The sequence below is a fragment of the Meleagris gallopavo genome, chromosome 13 (genome assembly GCF_905368555.1).
Source record: "Meleagris gallopavo chromosome 13, MGAL_WU_HG_1.1, whole genome shotgun sequence".
NCBI lineage: Eukaryota > Metazoa > Chordata > Aves > Galliformes > Phasianidae > Meleagris > Meleagris gallopavo.
The window spans coordinates 923785-944479 of record NC_139416.1 but is presented as its reverse complement, the minus strand read 5'-3'; the positions used below and the strand labels follow the sequence as shown (position 1 = coordinate 944479).

At 49.6% G+C, this 20695-nt stretch overlaps 1 protein-coding gene across 2 annotated transcripts; it reads right to left on the bottom strand.

Moving 5' to 3' along the window:
- Positions 1–121: 121 nt before the first annotated feature.
- Positions 122–20681, bottom strand: PDPR (pyruvate dehydrogenase phosphatase regulatory subunit). Of its 2 annotated transcripts, XM_085235059.1 has the most exons (18): positions 20465–20677; positions 19795–20061; positions 17722–17855; positions 16776–16857; positions 16520–16683; positions 15408–15529; positions 14917–15034; positions 13493–13642; positions 11219–11411; positions 9623–9747; positions 8332–8487; positions 8096–8229; positions 7741–7889; positions 6328–6440; positions 5883–5977; positions 5187–5276; positions 4757–4939; positions 122–3660 (listed from the first exon to the last, which is right to left on the bottom strand). In XM_085235059.1, the coding sequence occupies exons 1-18, from the start codon at positions 20542–20544 to the stop codon at positions 3256–3258; spliced, it is 2760 nt and encodes a 919-aa protein (XP_085091185.1). In that variant the 5' UTR covers positions 20545–20677; the 3' UTR covers positions 122–3255. The 2 variants fall into 2 exon arrangements, with proteins under 2 accessions (XP_085091185.1, XP_085091186.1); XM_085235060.1 differs by lacking the exon at positions 4757–4939 and having other exon boundaries at positions 20465–20681.
- Positions 20682–20695: the final 14 nt, after the last annotated feature.

The window sequence follows — 20695 nt, the reverse complement described above, 5'->3', positions numbered from 1 at the left end:
CCGTGGCACTTTGCAGGAGCATCCTCGTGGGAAGCCGAGCTGTCATGCGAGGGGTAACCGTAGTGTTTGGATCCCAGGGGATACACAAGGCTTCTGCACAACAAACCACCCAATTCGGGAGTAGTTAAAACACTTCTTTATTAATATACAAACCCAGCAACATTCAAGCCAACCAAAATATGAAATGACGTAAAGCGCGGCATAAATACAGCGTACAGAACAGCCCCAGCAGAGAGCAGCCAGCTCAGCCCCGTTTGTGTGCTTGGGAACAATCTGTGTCCTCCATGGCCAGGCAGGAGCAGTGCTGCATCTCCTCAGCCCCTCAGCTTGAAGGAGCTGCCTGCGTCCTCCCATGCAGAGACCCTGCGTGGGCACAGTGAGATGCTCTGCCCACCTCCACCCCTTCCACCGCGTAAGGCACTAAGGAACGCTTTCACAGCCTCAAGCTGCACTCGTTCCTGACGTTTCTGCCATAGAACCCTTTTGGAAGTCCTCGCAGCTCTTGAAAATAGCTTGGGAGACTGCAAGAAGTGAGAGGGGCTTTGGGCAAGCAGCCTGAAGGTACCCGCAGTGGGAGCACATTCTGACTGCCTGCAGAGCGCAGTCACCTTGCCCAGGAGGAGCTGAGCCAATGCTTCCAGGCTCTTTTCCTGCCCCAAAACACCCGGGGCTGCTCCTGCTGAGGGCTCCGAGCAGCTACAGCCATCGTGGTTAAAGTGCAAAGAGAAATGCTGCCTGCTCTTCCTGCATGTCTGGTGGCACTACTCCCTGCTCCCCCACATCCTGTTTCCTGCTGGAATGGGGAGGTAAAATAAGCCAGCCCCAGCCCTGGCAGTCACTTAAGGAAGTTTAAAGCCTTCAACTTGCTGACATGGGCAGAATCGAGCTGCCCAAATGTCCCAGTGAAACCAGTTGGGAAGACAAATCCAAAGGTGATGATGTTTTTGCTGGGCTTTACCAGCAGCCACGTGTTCTGCTCTAAAACAAGAATCCTGCCCCGTAAGCAATGGATTTCCTTTGCAGAAGTGGAGAGCAGTCGTTTGTCGTAGATTTTTTTCCCCTCCTCAAATGTAAGAGTTTTAGTCTCTGCCTTTCCCCCCCCATCGGCCCATCAGCTACTGCCTGAGGTCCCATGGAAGCACAGGACCTCAGTCTGAGGAAGCCCTGTGCCAGGGGCTGAGAGCGGGCACAGCAACAGGAGGAGGAACCCAGGCTTACACCACGATCCCGAGATGCAGGGCAGGTATTGCACAGCCCCTCCTCCTCACCAAAGAACAGTAAGACGGACTGCAGCAGCAAGGAACAGAAAATCCAGACAGAGACACGAGGAAGAAAGGAAGTCTGGCAAAGACAGATGTGAAAATCACTGCAACACACCCTCCTGAAATAGAAAACACTTCTGAACAGCTAGCTTCCCCTTATCCCCAGATCATTAAATGTCAACAATGAAGTCCTTTCTCCAGTACGGGTTGCTTCAGCAGCCTCTCAAAGACACGCAAGGCACGGGAGGTCAGGCACGGCCACAGCGAGGGACAGAATACAGCTCCAGATCCAAAAGAAGAATCAGAACTTGCAGAAGGGAAGGCAGGAGCAGGTGCCAAACCACCCAGCCCTGAGCCTCAGCCCTGGCACAGCGCTCCTCCATCGACCAGCGTGACGTAGGGCTGTTCTCACTCTATTTCTGGTACTGGAGAGTCAACACAAAGTTCCACTTCTAAGTTCTGCAGCTTCCATACCTTCCTGAATGGGGAACTTGCTCTGGCTTCCTGTTCTTAAGGCATAAAGGGTTTTCCCTTCCACCCTCGTTGCCTCGGGCCCATCCAACTCCTGTACACTGAGAACATCTCAATCACGAACTGGTCGACCAAAGGTTCAACTGAAGGCACAACTGAAGTAGCAGGAAAGAAAGCAGGAGCTTGCCAAGGCTTGGAGCTCATATTTACACTTGTGATGTTCACTACTTCACTGGAAAATGCCCCCAAAAGGTTCCAAATTACAAAGTGTTCATCACGGCTGCATCAGTGCGAGGCTGAGTTTAAACTCCAGGGGGATGTTGGCACCGAGGGGAGCAGGAAAGCCACAGTGAATAGGGGGTGCCAGGGGCAGGAGGAACAGCCAACCACCTCCTTCCAGGAAACAGAAAAGCTTTGCTTCTGGTTGCTCTCACAACGAGAAGAGAAAGACATCAACCTGTGTGACACAACTTGGCACCACCTGTTTTCCTTATGTTCCCCAAACACAGGTTTGTAAGAAACTTGTGTTCACTGCGTGAACCTCGCCAGACAGACACAGAAATGAGGGAAAGTGAAAGAATGTTCACAGAGGGACCGTACACTGTGTGCCTGAAACAGAAGTGGTGTTTCAACAGTGCTGTTAGCATGAAACACCAACATCTGCCCTTGTTAGACATCAGCATTTCTGCTAACAGAAAACAACCCCACTCCTTTACAGAACTAAAACACGTGTTGGTCTTCAATTATACATATAAAGACTGATAATATGCATTATTTATCCGTATAGAATTCCCATAAATACAACTGAAGACCAACACTTGTGTGGGCCTTTTGACTTCGCAGACCTAACACGAAAATAAAAAAAAAATCCAACCCAAATGACAACTTACCAGCATCATCTCCATGATGTGATGGTTAACACTACTGGGCTCCCTGCTAAGCAAAACGGTGGAGCAGTGCTGGGCAGGCTGGGACACACCAACACCTGCCTGCTGGCAGCTGCTCACCCAATGCTCTGTGCTGTGCTGGTGAGGTAGCTGGTCGCCCTATTGCTGTGTGCATCGATGCACTGACCCCTCTGCAAAGTGGTCACCTGCCAAAGCGACAGCAGAGCAGAGCCAATACCTGCTGTCCTGAGCCTTATGCTGCAGGAGAGAGAAAGGCTGTAGTCCTCAGGAGCTCCCCCGAGCCCCTCCCATCACTGCATGGCTATGGAGATGTTTGCTCCTATACAGGCTTCCCACTAAAACGCTCCCTTGGGCATCTGGGTGCACGTTCAGCACTGTGCTTTGAGACACGGGGAGCCTGGCAAGCAAAGGGCTGAGAGGGGGGAGACAGACAGGGTTCAGAAAGCTGGAGAATTAAAGTTTTAAAACATACAAAATGGAACACGCTGGAAAAAAGTTTAAAAGCTGCAAGACGGGAAAGGAAAAAGAAAGAAACGTATGGGGTGTGGAGAGAGCGCTGGAAGATGGCAGCTGAAGACTCCAGCTTGGGAAAAGGAGTGGGGCTCCAGCCAGCACTACTCCCTCTGGTAGCCGCTCAGTTCCACCTCATCCTTGCGGCGACGCTGAGCAAAGAGGGAGCTGAAGGGGTAAAGTTTGGCTTTGGCCTGGAAGCGCTGCCCGGCGATGTCGATCTCGTACTCGCCCTGGTTGATGAAGTCAGTCGTCACCACCAGCTCTTCCCCTGTCTTCTCATCCAAGTGCTGCACGAAGCCAAGGCAGACGTGGCGCTCCAGAGTGTAGCTGTAGGCACTGCTGGTGGTTTTGCCCACGTAGCGGCCGTTGCGGAAGATGGGTTCGCCCCACCAGGGCCAGAGGTCCATATCTGTGTCGTGGTCCTCGAGAATGAACATGGTGAAGCGTTTGTATACCCCGTTCTGCTTCTGCTCCAACAGAGCTTCCTGGCCAACAAACTCCATCCCCTGGGGGAAAAAGGAAAGCCTCGGCTGATGGAAGGAATGGAAACTGCGGTACTGCTGAGTTTTAACAAACTACCAATGTGAGGTCAGCTTGGGCTGGGAAGTTGTGCTCCATCAAAACAGGCTGCTTCGCACCCAGCTCAGACAGAAGCTGTCACGCCCACCGTTCCAGGTGCTAAAGCTATTAAATGCAAAAACATTTGTGAAATGGGCCCTGTAGTTTTCACCTCAGCGAAAGGCATTTCACAACTCCAGTTTCCATCATTTTTCTGCTCCCAGAAGTTTACTGTGTTTTAAACTCAGACAGGGGAGGTTCAGGTTGGATATTAGGAGGAAGTTTTTCCCCCAGAGGGTGGTGAGGCAGTGGAACAGGTTGCCCAAGGAGGCTGTGGATGCCCCATCCCTGCAGGCATTCAAGGCCAGGCTGGATGTGGCTCTGGGCACCTGGGCTGCTGGTTGGCAACCTGCACACAGCAGGGGGTTGGAACTCAATGATCACTGTGGGCCTTTTCAACCCAGGCCATTCTATGGTTCTATGATTTTAAAAACTGGAAGGAAACCATCCAAAATTTCTACCCATGATCAGTGTGTGCTCTCTGAGCTGATACAAGAATTTGTTTTGGCTCATGCAAAGATGTGAGAAAGATGAAAACAAGCAAGTGGTAGAGATGGCACCTGTCTGCACAGTGGGGTACAGCTCCACACTGGTTTATGTTTCAGTAAAAATAGAGAGCTCCTGTCCCTGGTGTCTATGCTGGTATGCTTTCAGCTTCGTGACAAGCCACGTGGGGCACGGGCTGGCTTCTGCTTCATCAGACTGGGAAAGAAGCTGGGAGAAACATGAGTGCTGTAAGGTATGCAGCTCCCTCCACTACACTGAGCTACACAGGATACTACTCAGATCACTGGGAATGCTGCCCAGGAAAGAGGAAGATGGCATATTTTTTTTTTTTTTTTATCTTTTTAGCACCTTTACAGAGCCTAAGAACCCAGGTTATAGTCACGCCCTTACAGCTCCATCAAAAAATGGCCCATCTACCCACTTGGGTGGCATCACTGCACTGCTGGGCCCTGCCACAGTTCCAGTTTTCCACCGTACCTTTTCCAGCTTGACCTGGAACTCACGGCCACACTCCATAGGAGTGGTAAAGGCATCCAGATCCTGGCCCCAGAAGGCAAAAAACTTCTCGATCCGGAGGCTGCGGAGCGCATAATAACCGGCGTTCCGGATCCCATACTTCTGCCCCATGTTCATCACCTCGTTGTACACATGGAGGGCGTACTGCAAAGGAAGGGGGAAGCACAGCGCTGCAGACACGCAGCAAAGAGGGGCAGCATGTAACACACCACCGCCAGTGTTACTGTGCCCTGCCTGGCTGCTGGGATGCTACACAAAGCAGGGGAACTCCCCTTGTGCCCTGCAGGCACCCTTCCCACTCTTCGTTACCCTGAGTCAACTTGGAAAATCCATTACTAATTATGCATGCAAGCAATTGTTTTAATTAGCTGAGGCTACAGTGTATTCTTACCTCGATGGGAATATAAAGCATGAATCCAGGTTCTCCTGTGTGAGTGATACTCATCACACGGATGCCATTAGCGTAGCCCACGCTCATCTCCTGCAGAATCAGAGGGGGTGAAAACATCCAAACTGGAACACAGCACAGAGATCCAGAAGGAACACAGTAATACATAACGCACGCCATGTGGGACAAGTCGTCTGCCACCAGCACACATTTCTGAAGGACTGAATCTAAAAATCCAGACAGCAGCTACCCAAATACTACCCAGATTACTGAATCTCTTCAGGAACTGGATTGGAACAAAAGCTCATGCTTTACACTCTGGAGGAGTTAACAGCAGCTAGCTGCTCAGCCCTTTAATGTGACAATGACTCCAGAGCCACCAACCCCAGCTGCCCTTGACTGATGGTTTTGGAACAGGTTACACGATACATGCCATGATACCACACGGCACCAAGCCTACAGCGAGTGGGATACCGAAAACAAACTCATTTTAACCTATATATTCAGCAAGCACAATCCAAATAAAGCAGGCAGCAAAGTGAGCCTAATGAGGACATGACCAACATAGCACAGCTACTGCAATAACTGTAGTTGAGTCCAAATTCCCCCCTAACTACAGAAAGCACAGTCCTTTCCCTTCTAGCACACATGCCTCTGGAAACCTGGTGGGGTGAGGAGGAAGGAAGCACGGTCACTCACCTTGCAGAAGAAAGAAGGAAAGTGTTCTGGAGTCATTGGGGCATAGGACAACTCTGACAAGACATCCACAGCACGGGGGCCTATCAGGTTGAGAGCTAAAGAGAGGAAGATAAATCACTAGGATAAGACTGAAGAGGTCTTACTTAATACTGCACACATGCATGCACCTATTTTTATTTTCCTTTGGGAAGTTGTGTAGTTCACACCAGGGAGGTTTGTAAAGTTCACTAATGAATAGGGACATCATTAGACTCTCCTGGCAGCACACAGGAGAGGAAATCTGTCTCCCAGCTCACAGCTTGCCAGGAGGAAGAGTCTGATCACTGGTTTCGTCCAGTCGCTTGGAAAAGAGACCAGCCACAGCTCCACAGACACCATAACAACCACAGGACACCGTTTGTGACTTCAGGCCGTGCAACAAGGTCTGCTTTCAGTGATGCATTACCTGTGTACTTCCAGGTCACATCTTCTATGGTCAAGTTGCTATCTTCAGGCAAATGGTTCTTCAGCCAGGCCCAGCAATGGACTTGTTGGTCAGTTGGGGAAATCATAAAGAAGCTGGAAAAGAAACCAAGAAAGAATGAATCTCGACAGCCACGAGGTGACTCAGTTCATTCTATGCCCAACAACCACTGGAGACACTCAGCAGCTTCCAAGATAACACAAGACCCAATATGGTGGTTTAGGAAAACCACAACTAATGGATCAACACCATCACATCTGTTACGACAGCAAAGCTTTGCCTGCGAGCAGCAGCAGCACTCTGGGTGACAAGGCAGATGCAGAAGCTCCAGAAATGGAATGCAGGCAGTTGTACAGCAAGCCCACGTGGCAGCTCCACAGTCACAGTCATTTTGCAGACAGTATCTGCAGCTCTTGAAGAGCAGTGATCCCGTGCACTCTGACAGCAGAAGAGTGCTCCATTCTCAAAGCAACTTCTTGTTTTAGCAAGTCTCTCCTGACACAATGGTGGTTATTATTAACAGTGTACACAGAACCCTATTTGATATGTGGAAACAAGCTGGTCTCTTTCATACAGATTGTGAGCTGGAGTACATTACTGACAGAGATAATATCTGCGAACGTGGTTAACAAGGAGGAAAGCTACCAGTTTCACGAAGAGGCAGACAAAGCTTCTAACAATACACGAATGCAAATAGAGGAAGAGGGAAAAAAGCAGCTTCTAATTAGAAGAGCAGCAGAGAAGACTGCTTTCACATCAATACAATGAGAGCACACACAGAAAGTGGCGCAGGGAAATAGAACCAATGCTCAGCTGAGACATACCCATTATTCTGATGGTTTTTAACCATCAGAAGGGTTTGTTTTTTTTTAATTAAATGCCAAAGAGAGCTCAAGTTGCTGTATCTAAGGATGTGATAGTGTCAGTTTGCATCAGAGAGCAAAAAAAACCCACATGAGAGTGCACTGTGCTGAGAATGAGAGTAACCACACAGCAATGCAAGCGGAAATAATCCAAAAGGAGCCATCTCAGCAGGGAATCCCAGTGAGAAGATTGCCCAGGAGTCAATAAGCAAACACTGTTAGTCTGAACACTTAAGCAATAAACTAACGACTGGGACCAATGCACTGAAAACAACTTTGTCTTTCAATGGAGAAAGCAAACACCTGAACCCCAACACGTGCTTGTAATCTGCTCTTATCTGCAGTCACCAAAAGGGCCTGTTTCCCCCAGTAAGGCCATGCTCTCATTTGGGGTACAGCCCCAGGAAGGAGTGCAGCACAGGGACCTCCTGCTTCTTTATGAGGAGCGGAGCGGGAGTGGAGTTTGTAGTCTTTGCTAAGAGGCTCCTACAGGCACTGCCACCAAAGGCAGGTGATGGAGATGTGTGCCTACCTGCGTTTGCTCAAGCGTGCTATGCTGCAGTCGTTCTCGTACCCTCCGTTCTCATTCAGCATGCCAGTATGCACAACGTGCCCCACTGGCACATCCAGGTCGTTGGAGAAGAGGTACTGCAGGCTCTGCAGCGCCTGATCTCCTGTGGACTACGGGAAATGAGAGTCAGACCAGCTGTGTGAGCAACACTAATTCACACTAATTCACTGGGGCAGCTGAAGAGCGCATCAATGTTCTGGCCCAAATTCTTTCAATTGTGAATTTGGCCACCCTCCCTCCAGCTATCCTTGGGAGCCATCAGTAAAGAGCAGGCTGCCCCCGCCAGGCTGTGCCCCATCACTCCAGCACTACTTACACTTATCTCAAACTTGGTAAAAGAGGACATGTCGATCACACAGACTGCTTCCTTGCAGCACTTGACTTCGGAACCCACAATATCAAACCAGTCTGGTTTGTAGAAGGTTTTGCTCTGATCCAAATCCAGCAGATCTAACGTCAAGAAGAAACAAAGTCACAGTTCATAAACGGAACAAACTGACATCAAACGTAGACTAAGACAGATGCACCAGGCAGAGGAAAACACGATCTCACCTTTCCCAGGTGGGACGAAGTATTTGACCCTCTCAAAGCCGTGCTTCTCCATCCACCTGGCACCCTGGGCATCCAGGCGGTCGTACAGCGGGGAGGTACGCAGCTGTCTGCCCGTCTGGAAGTCCCAGCGGGGAACTTTCAGGTCACACATGAGAGCTGCAATGGTCGCACAGAGCCACCATTAGGTCAAGCGGTGACTCGTAGCTAGGATCTTCTCCCAGATGACTGAGGATGAGCATACTTCTTATACCTGAACCACCAAGGGAATTGCCTCAAACCAGTTCTGACTTTCCTCTTCCACTTTCGGACATGGGCAAATCTGTTCTGATCCATTTGTAGCTATGCAAAATCGTAACGTTATTTGCACAGAATGCCTTTGTAGATACCTGCAGCCTCGTGAAACATGCACAGAACACTGAGGTTTGTAGATACCTGTGGCCTCACGACTACACTGTTGATCCACCTGAACAAAAACTCTCTTTTCTGTGAAGTCGCACAGACTGACATTAATGATGCACGAATCCTCCCTGACAGCACTCTCTATCACACACTCCTCATTCCGACAACACTAACAGTGGGGGAACCATCGAATTCACCTTCTCAAATATCAGCAGCTCAGCCTTTTCTAATCACTGAAGCTTTTCCAGATGTCTCCTACACTTTCTCAGCCAATATCTAATATCCTTTTTAAGAAAACAACCTTATGGATAACCCCTCCCAGGAAGGGCTCAAGGCCAGGCTGGATGGAGCTGTGAGCAACCTGCTCGAGAGGGAGGTGTCCCTGCCTATAGCAGGGGGTTGGAATGAGATGATCTTAAAGGTCTCTTCCAACACAAACCATTCTACGATTCTCTCTCACTACCAGTAGGGAGTACAGCTGAAGGACATCTGAGTATTTCCTTATAAATGTTAAGTTTCTCCTTCGGTCATAAAGTACGTCAAATTGAAGCTGAGATAGATAGCCTACTATTTCCAATACAGACCTTGGTGCTGTTTTATTAGGTTGGAATTCTACACAGATAAGCACAAACTTCCCCAGAGCAGAGGCAAAGCACAGAAATAGGAGCAAGCACTCTACCAACAGCATCTCTTCCAGAAAGGCTAACGAGAACGCCGCTAACACAAAGCAAGCACCATTCCCCTTCCTCTGGGAAATGCATCCCTGCAACTGTCCCAGGGGAGGCCAGCAGGAAGGAAAATGGTTCTCTGAGCAGAGGCAGCTGACAGAGGACAGACAGCGCAGCAAAGAGCAAATGGCTGCATGTCCTGGCAAGGCAGAGACCTCACTTACGCATGACTTCCATCACACGGTGACGGAGGAAGGTGCGGCTGCTCTGAAGGGTGCCAAAACGCTTCAAATCCAAAGGCCAGACGTTTTCTGATGGATAGCCATTTACCATCCACTCTGCCAGGTACCTGATGGAAGCAGTGAAGAAAAACCAAGAAATTAATCAGCGGAAAAAAAAGTTTCAAAGTTAGAAACAAGGCAATTCGGACACGAGAGTATCTGGCAGCTGGGAGAGAGCAGAATAAAATGGTATCCTGAATCTGGAAGACTTCTCCTTTATAAAAGCCATCCATCAACTCCCCACGTTATTAATTTCCCACTAGGATGAAAACTACAGGGCAGCAGGAAGTTAAGGACGTGTGCTAAACGGAGCCAGACTGGACGGGCAGCTTGGCTGACAGCGTCAAGCCCTCGTGCTGCACTACACAAAGGAGGCTGGGTACACTTCGGTTGGAGTCTGCAGGCTGACTGCTTCGTCATTTTTCAGCACCTCGTGTAGGCTCAGCCACAAAGCATCAGTGACAGCATTCACTTCAGCACCAGGTACCAGCCAAGTTATGTTTTGCTTCACTCCCAGCAGTGAGGAAGGAAGGCATGCTCCAGAGCTAAGGGACAAAGGCAGCTCAGGTAAAAGCAGGGCTGAAGGATCTGTTTGCAGCCAGTAAACAGAAAAACAAAGGCTTTGAGGCTGATCATTAGAAGTTACATTAGCTAATCTGCTTCGCTTCAGGCCGTAGCAGCAAATGGAAAACTGGTTTTTAGCTTCAGAAGAGATTTTGACTCTTAGAAAATCTCACTGCAAAGATTCTCTGCATTACGCTATGGCAATGAAATGCGATGATTTCCTTCCCTTGGTGAGTTAAACTAATTGATAATGGAGAGAAAGTAGAGGAAAAAATGCAGATATTAGCGCTAGCCGAGAAGTCTGTAAAGAAAGCTGTACAGCAGAAGGGATGCTGGGCTGCCAAACCCAAATGGCAATCAGAGGAAGTGATGATCATCTTGCGAGCAACTTTGCTGCTGGGTTAACACTCATATGCCTGTCAAAATATTTGCATTAGCACAGGAATTGGAACATACTGGGAAATGATTACATCTGTAGCTCACTGGCAGAGGACAGTCTTTAGCTGTATTGGCCTCACCTGGCATCACATATGGATGCTCTGTCTGCATAAATTCACTGTTTTGAGAGAAATTAACCACAGTGTCAACTTGAAAACGCTAATGGTTTCAGCCAAATAATAAGCTAAAAGGTACATGGAGTACAGAAGGTGAAGGAATAAGCTCTGCTGAGATAAAAGGAGATTCCTGGGAGACAAAAATTGGGACTGGTTAGCTCAGGAAGCTCGCTTGATCCCCAGCAGGCTGCTGATCGCTGGAACGTGGTGCCTGGAGAGGAGTGCAGGACAGGAGAGGCCAGCACAGACTGGGATACACACAGAACATCACCAGAATGCAGCACTGCTCCTCTCCGTCCCTCAAGCTGGAGACAAAAGCGTCCTCTCTTAGCAGCAGGACTGCAACAAATAGTGACATTCGAGCAGTCTTCTTTCTTACTTCAAACCTTTCTTACACACGTAATAGTGAGAAACCACTTACTTGCCTGCTCCCCCACCATATGAGATCCCAGCCGAGTTCATCCCAGCCAGAACGAAGTATCCCCGCACGGTGGGCGACTCGCCCATGATGCACCGCATGTCTGGCGTGAAGGACTCTGGGCAATTCACCAACTGCATGATCTGCAGAGCCTCCAAGTTGGGCATCCTGCGCAGAAGGGAGCTCAGAAGCGGTTCTAGGAGCCGAAACCAACAAAAAGACAAGAAGTCACGTCACAGAGCTCTTCAGCTGCTTCACTGTCAGACTGGCAGCGCGCTGCTACCTGAACACAGCTCCCATTTCAGCACACAAACAGCCGAACTGCTGCACACCAAGAGGTCAGTGCTGTTTTCCACAGTGGAAATGTGTTTAGTTTTGTTAGGGAAAGCAACAGATACCTAGAGAGCAACAAGAAGAGACAAGGCTATGTGACATCTGCCTCACACGTCTTGCCAGCCTACGCTTACCTGCAGCTAAGAGCATTTCCTAAAAGCCTGGAGAGCCTTCCCTTCACCCTAAATGGTATCTACTAAATACAAGGATAATATTTATTAAATGCTAAACAGTCTTTACTAAACAAAACTAATATTTACTGACAGGTAAGTGATATTTACTAAATAATAACCCTTAATTGATCTCTTCTTGTTTGACTGTTTCCCCACATCTTCTGAAAACACCTAACACATACTTCCAAGGCGTTCCACACGTGTATGGTATGAGGAATCACCTCCTTTTGTTTCAAAACTCACACTCAATTATCTTTTATGATGGCCTCCAGCTGCCACTGCAGAAGAGAGAGTGCACAGGAGATCCCCACCTAGCCTCTCCAGCCCACTCAGGCTTCCCTGGACCTCTGTTCATCACCCTTTGGTCCTCTCTCTCTTCCTTACCCATTCAGTCACTCCCTTGGGAAGCTGCTCCAAGTCGTGCTCAGCCACTGGCCCCTCTCCCATCAGCTCCTCTCCAGCAATGTGATGCTCTCTGGAGACAAGGAGCCTAGAACAACACCTCTTATCTGGCAAGCCAAGGATTTTGGGCGACATAACAACTTTGTTTTCTGCTCCGTGCCTAACCTCCTATCTTTTGCTTTGACTGCTGATGCCTGCACAGAACCAACACGAAGTCCTCAGCACCAGTAACACTGCTCAGCTTTTCAAACACCAAGACACTCAGATTTCACAATACCTAAGAAATCACAGACAGAAACGGTCTTTGTGACCTGCTCCTCTTCCTCCCTCTCTCGTGCACTGCAGTTCCAGAGGGAGAGCCTGTCATTACAGACCCTTTTATTCTTGCTGATAAAAAGAGGGATCCGTTTTAGATTTGTACTTACACCCAACATTTAAGCAACTGCACAGAGCATTTTAAAAATCAAAAGGTGTTCCAAGCAAAGGGATCAAAGCAGTAATGCAAGAGCTCAAACCACAGGAACTGCTGCCCTAGGAAAGGATCAAATACTGGCTGAGTAAGCTCTGATTCTATTCAACTGCTCAGTAGTTTGAACTGATGAAAGGGTCACGCTGAAATGTGGCATGCAGTTGCTTCTGAAGCTCAGGCAATCTGTGGGTGCAAGCAATGCTTTCTCATTTAGCAGTATCTAGAAAGCCAAAGAGGAAGTGGGTGCACAGCTTGAGCAACTCATCTGTGAAGCTAACAATTCAAGCAGGTCTGCAGCCATCTGCAGGTCTCTAAACTGCAGATAACCCTGGCTCTAACTCACCACCCTGGAGTTTGAATGGCTTGTGGTATCATCATTACCTCAGACACAAAACTAGAAGGAATCAGTGTAAGGTGGGCTGGAAGAACACACTAGCAATGCAGGGAGACACCAGTGCAAGTCTAGCTGCGTCTAGAGTCACGGGCAAAGGCAGCCACAGGGAAGCAAAGAGCTCTGACAAAGGGCAAAATTGGTTCCCCAGGACAAAAGGGGAACTGGAGATGGCACACACAAAGTTACGAGGCATAAAAGCTGGGAAAAAAGGGACTCCTAGACCACACTGTATTCCTTCCCACACAAAGAACTCTCCGTGTCAGAAGTACATCCAGAACATCAAAACACAAGCAAGCAATATGGAAGGAAAAAGACAGCATATGTGGAGAGCAATAAACCACAGCACTGTCAGCGTGGAATGAAGTCTGGAAAGCAGCAATACCAGCTTCTGTCCGCAAAGCAAACTTCCTGCACTGGAAATACACTTGGCAGTCAGGGCTGCCAAGTCTGCCTTCTGCCAAAGCCCCATGCTGTGCTGCTGCAGGACTCTATCCCCCACCACGTACCAAAGTGATCCCAGTCTTCCTGAAGGTTATGGATCTCCAGTTGGTTCCGTCCTTCCGTGAAAAGAGGTTTGGGGTTTTTCTCAAAGCCCCCCGAGAGGATTCCGCCCTGCCAGTTGCGGATGTAGATCCTGCCATCGGGGTCCACAACAGCTGCAGAGGAAAGAAAAAAAGGTGGGAAGGGAATTGAGAGGAGGGACAGCTACGTCTGTACATCCATGGCAAACACCACCAACAGGGTCTGATGATGGGCTGGGCCAAGCTAGCAGCCCACAGCCAGGAGAACAAACAGTGTTAGTCTCCCAGACTCATACTTCCACACCACTTCTGCCTCTCACATGACCACTCATTATCATTAATTCCCACCACGATCACTCAGGTTAACTTCTGGGGAGGGCAAACAACTGAATCTAAAGAGCACCAAAGCCAGCAGAAGGACAGTGCCACGCATCCCTTGTGGCAAAGGGGTTACAAACTCTTACACTGGAATTGCATCCAGGACCAGATATACCACCAGAAGAAGTCCTGCCCACCCCCTCATTTTCCTGGTGTATTAGCAACAGTGATTTTTAATGCATACGCATCACTGATCCACTTGGTTGCAGGCCACTGGCACAAAGAAGATGGGCAGTGAGGGGATGAGGGCAAGCAGTCAGGTCGGGATGGCTTCCTTTAATGGCTGCATCCACTTGAAGCACTTATGAAACTCCACCTGACACATCCCATTGCAACTTTTTTCCCCCACTTACAAAAAAGCTGTGAATATATAATTCTAATTACTCCAGGGATTCTGGTCAGAGAGTTGAATTCCTTGGAGAAAATAGGTATTACTCACTAGAAGCAGAAATTACTAAAGACTGAGAATAAATAAGCAAAGCTTTCTACTCCCCAACCAATTTTCAAACACAAGGGCTTTTAAGAGATCCAAAAGCCAGAACGTGGGGGAGGAGCAATTACCTCAAGTGCTTGGGTTGCCCCTACAGCTCAAAGACATGTAAATGCCATTGCAAAGCCTTAGCTTCAGTTGGAGGAAAGGAATAGATGGGCCATTTGGGCACAGCAGCCTGCAAGGAAAACATAGCGCCAAGGCTAGCACCCTCTCCAGCCCACAAATGCAACAACCCTCTTCTCTTTAGACACACCAACCAGGCAAGCTAGGCCTGAGGTCATTCGTCTGCTCAGCTGACAAACTATGAAAATCAGTTTCTGCAGCAAAAGCCTTCCAACAGCCTTTTTCACCTTCCAACCCTGGTGACTCTATGACATACATTACCACTGAAATAGATATTCAGAGCAATTTGGTGAGGAAGTACGTCTCCCACTTCCAGCTGAGTCGAGAACTGACAGTCCATAGTTGGCCCTTTTGTCATAGTCACACCACCTGGGGAAGGCGGATGTGATTCTCTGATACAGGGAAGAACCCTTACTCGGGACGTTGTTTGCCAGAGGCTCCTTCAAGGGATGTGTCAGGAGGTAGAAGTGCTCGCAGGCATGCAGTGGGATGTTGACTGGTTCCTCCCCAGAGTGGCCCAACTCATAGGCCCACTGAAATTAGGAAAAAAAAGAAGTGCTGTTAGAATGGAGAGGAAGAAAACAACCTCTAATAAAAAAGGCACATGCAAACAGATTACCTCTGTGGGCTGGCTTTCACGAAAGGCAAATAAGATGTGGTTCTCAGCGCCTAAGCTTTAAACAAATACATTTTTCCCTGTTTTCTTAGGATCTAAACCATCTAGGCCAAAGACCGTATTTGTTTCTGACGCAAAATTCAGAAAAGCCAGACCTTGATGAGGATAGTCAACTTAAAACACAACAGCAAAAGATTCATACAGCACAGCCAACGCTGGGCTCTGCTTCTAGAAGCAAACACCATTTGGGTGCTGGTATTGCAAGGGTAACAGCAATTTAATAATCCAACCTGGCCAGCACAGTTGACGAAGTACTGGCATTTAATGTGTCCTCTGTCGGTCTCAACTCCAGTCACACGACCCTTCTGCACTGACACATGACTGACACTCGTCCGCTCGTGGATCTGGACACCTGCAGAGGACAGAAGAAGGTCAGCCCACCACCAGCCTTCATACCCCGGTGTCAGGCTGCTATCACTAAGCTCTTTTTTTCTTTAAAACAAAACATCTGTGCTTGAAATCCTGCTATTTGTAGAACAGCATGCATATAACTCCATTGCTGAGTTGAGGAGTTATTCTTTGCCACCTGACAACCTGAGCCTCCTATCAACAGTGTGAAAGAAGAGCCCAGCTACAGACTTCAATTATGGTTCTGTATACAACAAAGCCTGATGCTTTGGGTGCAAGACTGCTTCTTTTATGGAAAATCAGCTCTAGTATCAGCATGCAGAACAGAGCAAGGCTAAAATAAACGAAGAGAGGTGCCTTTCTAAATCACTTCTCCCAATCTGAGAGACCTGAACCCTCAGTAAGCCTCAGCTCTGTCATCCAGCCTAACCTCTGCCCCACTTTCACACTGCTCCAAGTTTGTCAAAGTGCCCCACTAACAGTGTTTCCCACTTCACTTCCAAAGCTCCTGCCAAAGCAATGTGCCCAATCATAGAATGGCCTGGGCTGAAAAGGACCACAATGATCATCAGTTCCAACCCCCTGCTGTGTGCAGGTCACCAACCAGCAGACCAGGCTGCCCAGAGCCACATCCAGCCTGGCCTTGAATGCCTCCAGGGATGGGGCATCCACAGCCTCCTTGGGCAACCTGTTCCACTGCCTCACCACTCTCTGAGGGTGAACAGAGACGGTTCTATTTTTGCATTTCAGATTGTTCAAACTCCTCCCATGTCTAATTTAATCTGGGTCCTACGAAGGACCATATTTCTGATTAAACAGACTCGGGATGCGATAAAACACTCAGCCAGGCAGGAAAAAAAAAAAAAAAAAAAAAAAAAAAATTTACAGAACAGGAGCCTCATAGAAACAACCAGCTTTTGGTCTTCAGTGCTTATGGGAACACCTGGATGTGGAACATCGTTTTCTTTTCTGGAAGAAAGGAAGTGAGACGCACCGTCCCGCGAGGCAGCCGTGGCCAGAGCCAGGCTGATGTTGGCAGACAGCACCAGCGCATCCTCGGGCACATACATGGCCCCCACCAGGTCGTGGATGTTGATGAGCGGGTGGAGCTGTGCCACTTGCTTGGGGCTGATGATTTCGCAGGGGATCCCCGATACACTGCCACAGAGCACAGGGAAAACGCTGCCATCAGGCACAGAGGAGAAGCGAGGCACGCTGCGAAATCAGATGTGCTTCCTGCTTATACATACTTGAGAGATGAAGCAATGCGTTTCAGAGAGATTAGCCGGTCCTGAGTCTGAGCCAGGGAAACGGAGCCTGTCTTCACGTACCCTGTGACAATCACCAAAGTCAAGTCAGATTTGGGCAGGATCTCAAATTCCTTTTCATTTCAGACCCGCTGCTTCCACTGCTTGAGAGCCAGGAGATCCCAGGCCCTACATAACCCGAACCACTCCTCAGTTAGCAACCACAAATGGCAAAAAAAGGACAAGAAGTGCTTTAGTTCTAAGCTGTGTTCTAACTCTCCTTCATTCTACATTTACTCATGCTCACAAAACGGTAAGACTCCACACGTGGAACCTATTAAAAGAGAAGAGAGGTTACTGCCAAAAATGTGAGCACGTCATCTGATAGCTACGCAGAGCAACAAAACCTCACCAAGCAGAAGCAGATGTTTTGTGATTCTACCACCTGCAGCAGCTTAATACCAACCTTCATCACAGACATGGCTATGGACACGTGTCGACTATGACATGTATCACAGCTCCTTGTCAGCAGAGTGCTTTCACTTCTTCACTCCAGATATGTGCCCCAGCATTTTGGAAGGAGAGGAAGAATTTCAACATGTTTCCAAGGTGAGACTGGAGTAAAACATCTTGCTTTGCCTGCACTTTGGAGCTTATTAGCCTTTCTGCCTTTCTGAGAAGTGAACTGCTGCAGAACATGGCTCGTTTGCTCTGATCTCTTTTAATGTCCTTGGGAAAATTCTCCTGTTTGTCCAGGTTACAGATGAGAGGAAGAAGGCCCGCACCTGCCTTCAGCCTGCCCATCTGACACCTTCCTCCCATTCTTCCGATTGCATTTTTTTGCACCCACCTCATTCTTTGAACAGGAACCACCACCAATTAAGACATGGGAGCATTACTTCACTAATCCAACCTCCCAAAGCTTACTCAGCGCTTACACTTTTGGTACCTGTTTGCACTCCTGTCTCTTGCTCCAGCTGCTGGTACAGCTTGTTGGAGTAGTCTGCCATCTTCAGCTCAATGGACATGGGCCGGGCTGTGCTCACAATGCCTGCACAGAAGCGCGTGGTACCTGCAGCCAACCTGCAAGAGAAGCCACAAGGACAGCCTCATCCAGCTGATGGGCAGGCAGAGAGGCAAGTGCGTGTCCCAGAAAGGCTCCCCAAGCACACCGGATCAAGAGCACCCCATCTTTGTTGACCTTGCATCACAAACAGGGACCAGCTCCTCTTTTGCCCCTCAGGACGACTCAAAAGCTATCAGGTGGATGTTTTGCTTTACCTCACTTTTGAAAATGCATTCTGTTCCAAGTTAACTTCTCTTTAACTTGTCCTGCACGTTGGCCCTTTTCAAAGAAATCACTTGAAAAAATATGATCTTGCACTCAATCAACTGCCTACCTGATGGGGTTACCTTCAAAGCAGGACTTCCCTTCGAGAAAAGTTAACTTGGATTTCTCAGAGTTTTTGCAGCTTACAGAAAGAATTACCCCCTGCCAGTTAGCTGAAGGGAAGCCACCTCGGTGCAGTACCTGTGGGTGTAGCAGCAGCAGACACTTGTTCAAATCCCTCAGCACTGTCTCACGCACGAGGCACTCAGACTGCCTCATGAAAATATCAAGAGTCAACTTCCAAAACAGAAATCTATACAACAGGAAAAGGCTGGCAGTAGATTTCCAACAAGATGTATTGTACCCTGCTACGGCCTTCAGATTCAACTCACCATGGAGTTCACAAAGTGTTTCTCTAGCTTATATTCAGCCAAACTGTAACACACACCTTGAAGACAGGCACTAAACTTTGTGACAGAACGAAGCAGACAACCCGAGCCTTTCACCAGCTTACAGGGCATCAGCTTGGCCGTGTCTACCTATAACCTCCCCATCTCCTGCCATCTCTTTTGAGCTGTGGTGGAGGTGCAATACTTTATGGCATGCATCATTTCCTGCTTCTGGAGGTGGTCAACAGGGGTGGGATGAACTATAAAGATTCTTAGATAAGTTAAAATGGTCCATTTTTCCAAGCCACCTTGTGTTTTGCTTGATTACCTGCAAGTAAACCACAGACAGAGCTGGTGTGCTCTACTAGTTTAGTTCAGTTGCATCTCTTGAGCCTCCTCTAACAGCAGCATGCTCCTTACAGAGCAACAGTTCTATTCTGACTTCTGCAGCTAGGATCTGCGTGGGCAGGCAGGAGGCAAACCTAAATCTCCTCTGAATCCATGTACGTGTATATGTACAAACAATGCAAGCAACTTTGCTGACCCATCATCTCCTATCCCTACATGCAAGGACCTTCAGTGCTTACTGGTGGGAGTCCGTAGGTGAAGAAAATACACCCTACATCTCTAGGGGTCAGTCAAGAAATTAGCATCATCACAGTGCCACTGAACAAAAGCTTAGTGTGAGTGAGAATGCATGGATTTCAGGCTTGCAGTTTGTGACCTCTGCTTTTAGATAAAGACTTCATCTCTGCAGCGAATGCAGGAAACCAGGATTTGAAGGCAGAGAGCTGCAAGGATGGATCCTGGGAGAGAAACCCAGGGCTGCCCTATGGAGCACACCTTCAGCCAACCCTCAAACAGACACACTGCAAGGCACGGCTAAGCCCACCAGAAATGTCAGTGGTGCTCCTATGAAAACATATTTACAGGTGAAAAGCACCAGAGCAGGTTTTCTTGAAGGACTGCAGCCCCTGGGAAGAGTGCACACTGCAGCAGGACGCAAATTAAGAACAAAGGCGTGGCAGAGGGAAACCATCATGCACCCACTGCTCACCTCCTGCTCCTGGGGAGAGAGAGGGCAGGAGCCAAGGAGAAGGGCTGGGGGAGAAGGAAGGGGGGAGGGGAAAAAGGAAGGTGGGGAGAAGGGCTCTTGTACTCGCGAAGCAGCAGTTATGTGTTGTTATTAAGTATCAGCCTGCTCCACCACGGCTCCAGCACCGAGGCAGAAACTGCACATCACAGTATGTGCTGCTGTGCGCTAAGTTCTGTTTTTTTCAGTCCCGTTACCAAAAATCCTTACCTGCCCTGCTCAAGCAAGACGACATCCTTCCAACCCAGCTTGGCGAGGTGATAGGCCACCGAGGTGCCCGCGATTCCTCCCCCGCAGATGACCACCCGGGCCTGTGCCGGCAGGGGCACCGGCTGCGTTTCGGCCGTCCCGGAGGCGCTCCGGCAGCGGGCCGCGCTCCTCCACTTGGGATCAGCCCCACGCCACCGCACGTCGGCCAGCAGCCGCAGGAACATCCCGGCCGCTCCGTGCCAGCACCGCCGCGAGCAGACACCGCTCCTTGCGGGAAGGAAGGGACGAGAATTACCGCTCACCTCGGTACCTGCACGAGAGGACGCTGAAAGCTGAGAGCGAAGGATCGTAGGGTGGGTGTGCCGACCGTACGAGGAAGAGGTGGAAGCGGGGAGGCGGCACAGGGCCTGGCTGCGGGCGGCCCTTCTAACACCGACAGGTGCTGCGGCGGGCGGCTCCGCGCCTCGGGCACCGACGCCGGGCTGCACAGGCCGCAGCGGCACCGCGCACCGCCTCGGGCCGCTCCCCGCCGCTTATCCGCGGATCCACAGAGGCAGTGCGGAGCGGGCGGGAGTGGGAGGACGAGGGGACGGCGAGAGGGACGGCGAGAGGCCCGGCTGCGGCCGCTCCGGGGCGGGGGCCGGGGGAGCCGGGCCGGGCAGCGGCTCACCTGGCGGCGGGAGACCGGACTGACCTTCCGCGCTTTACGGCAGGCGGGCGGCAGCGCGACAGCCGCTCGGCGCGCCGCATCGCACCAATCGCAAACCAGCACAGAGCGAAGGGGCGTGGTTACCGCTGGCCGTGCACCCGCTGGGTTTCCCTTAAAGGGGACGCAGCGGTTTGCAGCGTGCGTGGGGGGAGTGAGAGCATCTACAGGGAGGCTGGAAGGCAAGAATCAAAA